General features: G+C 76.0%; 1 protein-coding gene across 1 annotated transcript in view; it reads left to right on the top strand.

Annotated features, from left to right (window-relative positions):
- LAMA5 (laminin, alpha 5) overlaps nt 1–1,171 on the top strand; it is a 36,287-nt gene that overhangs the window by 22,685 nt on the left and 12,431 nt on the right. The window contains exons 22-26 of the mRNA XM_012728158.1: nt 45–256; nt 340–544; nt 631–775; nt 872–1,012; nt 1,083–1,165. Coding sequence (XP_012583612.1) covers nt 45–256; nt 340–544; nt 631–775; nt 872–1,012; nt 1,083–1,165 — 786 coding nt within the window. The remainder of the gene's footprint in view (nt 1–44; nt 257–339; nt 545–630; nt 776–871; nt 1,013–1,082; nt 1,166–1,171) is intronic.

Here is a 1,171-nt window from a genome sequence, read left to right as displayed (position 1 = left end):
CCGCCCTCACCGCCCTCACCGCCCTCACCGCCCTCCGCCCCCAGCCCCAGCAGCGCGTCTGCCTTTTGCCGCGAGGCGGCAGCCTCGCTCTCCTTGTTCTACAACAACGGGGCCCGGCCCTGCGGCTGCCACGAGGCCGGCGCCACGGGGCCCACGTGCGAGCCCTTCGGGGGCCAGTGCCCCTGCCGCGCCCACGTCATCGGCCGAGACTGCTCGCGCTGCGCCACCGGCTACTGGGGCTTCCCCCGCTGCAGGCGTGAGTCTTGGGGTGGGGCCGGGGCGCGGGGGCGCCTCGCGCCGCCTCCGGGCAGGGCCCAGCCCCGTGCTCGCTGCCCACAGCCTGTGACTGCGGCGGCCGGCTGTGTGACGAGCGCTCCGGCCTGTGCCTCTGCCCGCCGCGCACCCTGCCCCCCGACTGCCTGGTCTGCCGGCCCCTGGCCTTCGGCTGTCACCCCCTGGCGGGCTGCGAGGAGTGCAACTGCTCCGGGCCCGGCGTGCAGGAGCTCACGGACCCCACCTGCAACGTGGACAGCGGCCAGTGCAAGTGAGCTGCGGGGCGGGGTGTGGGGGCGGCGGGCCTTCCCGGGGTGCCGTGTGGGGGCAGTGCAGCCCCTAACCCGGCGGCCGCAGGTGCAGGCCCCACGTGGCTGGCCGCCGCTGCGACACCTGCGCCCCTGGCTTCCACGGCTTCCCCGCCTGCCGGCCCTGCGACTGCCACAGGGCGGGCACCCTGCCCAGCGTGTGCGACCCCCTGACTGGCCGGTGCCGCTGCAAGGTGAGATCACCCCGCTGGGCTCCCATGCCTGCTCCCGAGCTCCAGGCAGCTGGCCGGAGCTGACCCCCCTCACCCCCCGCCGCCCTGCCGCCTCAGGAAAACGTGCAGGGGCCCCGGTGTGACCAGTGCCGCCTCGGGACCTTCTCCCTGGATGCCGCCAACCCCCGTGGCTGCACCCGCTGCTTCTGCTTCGGGGCCACGGAGCAGTGCCGGAGTGCTGCCCACGGCCGCCGCGAGGTGAGCTCCTGCCCGGGGAGGGCCCGGCCCCGCATCCCGCGGCCGGGCTGAGCCACCCCTGTGCCCGCAGCTCGTGGACATGGAGGGCTGGACGCTGCTGAGTGGCGACCGACAGCGGGTGCCGCACGAGCTGCGGGCGGAGGCGGAGCTGCTGTACGC

Source organism: Condylura cristata, unplaced genomic scaffold (assembly GCF_000260355.1).
Source record: "Condylura cristata isolate star-nosed mole 26May11 unplaced genomic scaffold, ConCri1.0 scaffold00022, whole genome shotgun sequence".
NCBI lineage: Eukaryota > Metazoa > Chordata > Mammalia > Eulipotyphla > Talpidae > Condylura > Condylura cristata.
The sequence above is the reverse complement of the archived record's forward strand: the minus strand, read 5'-3'. Positions and strand labels throughout refer to the sequence as shown.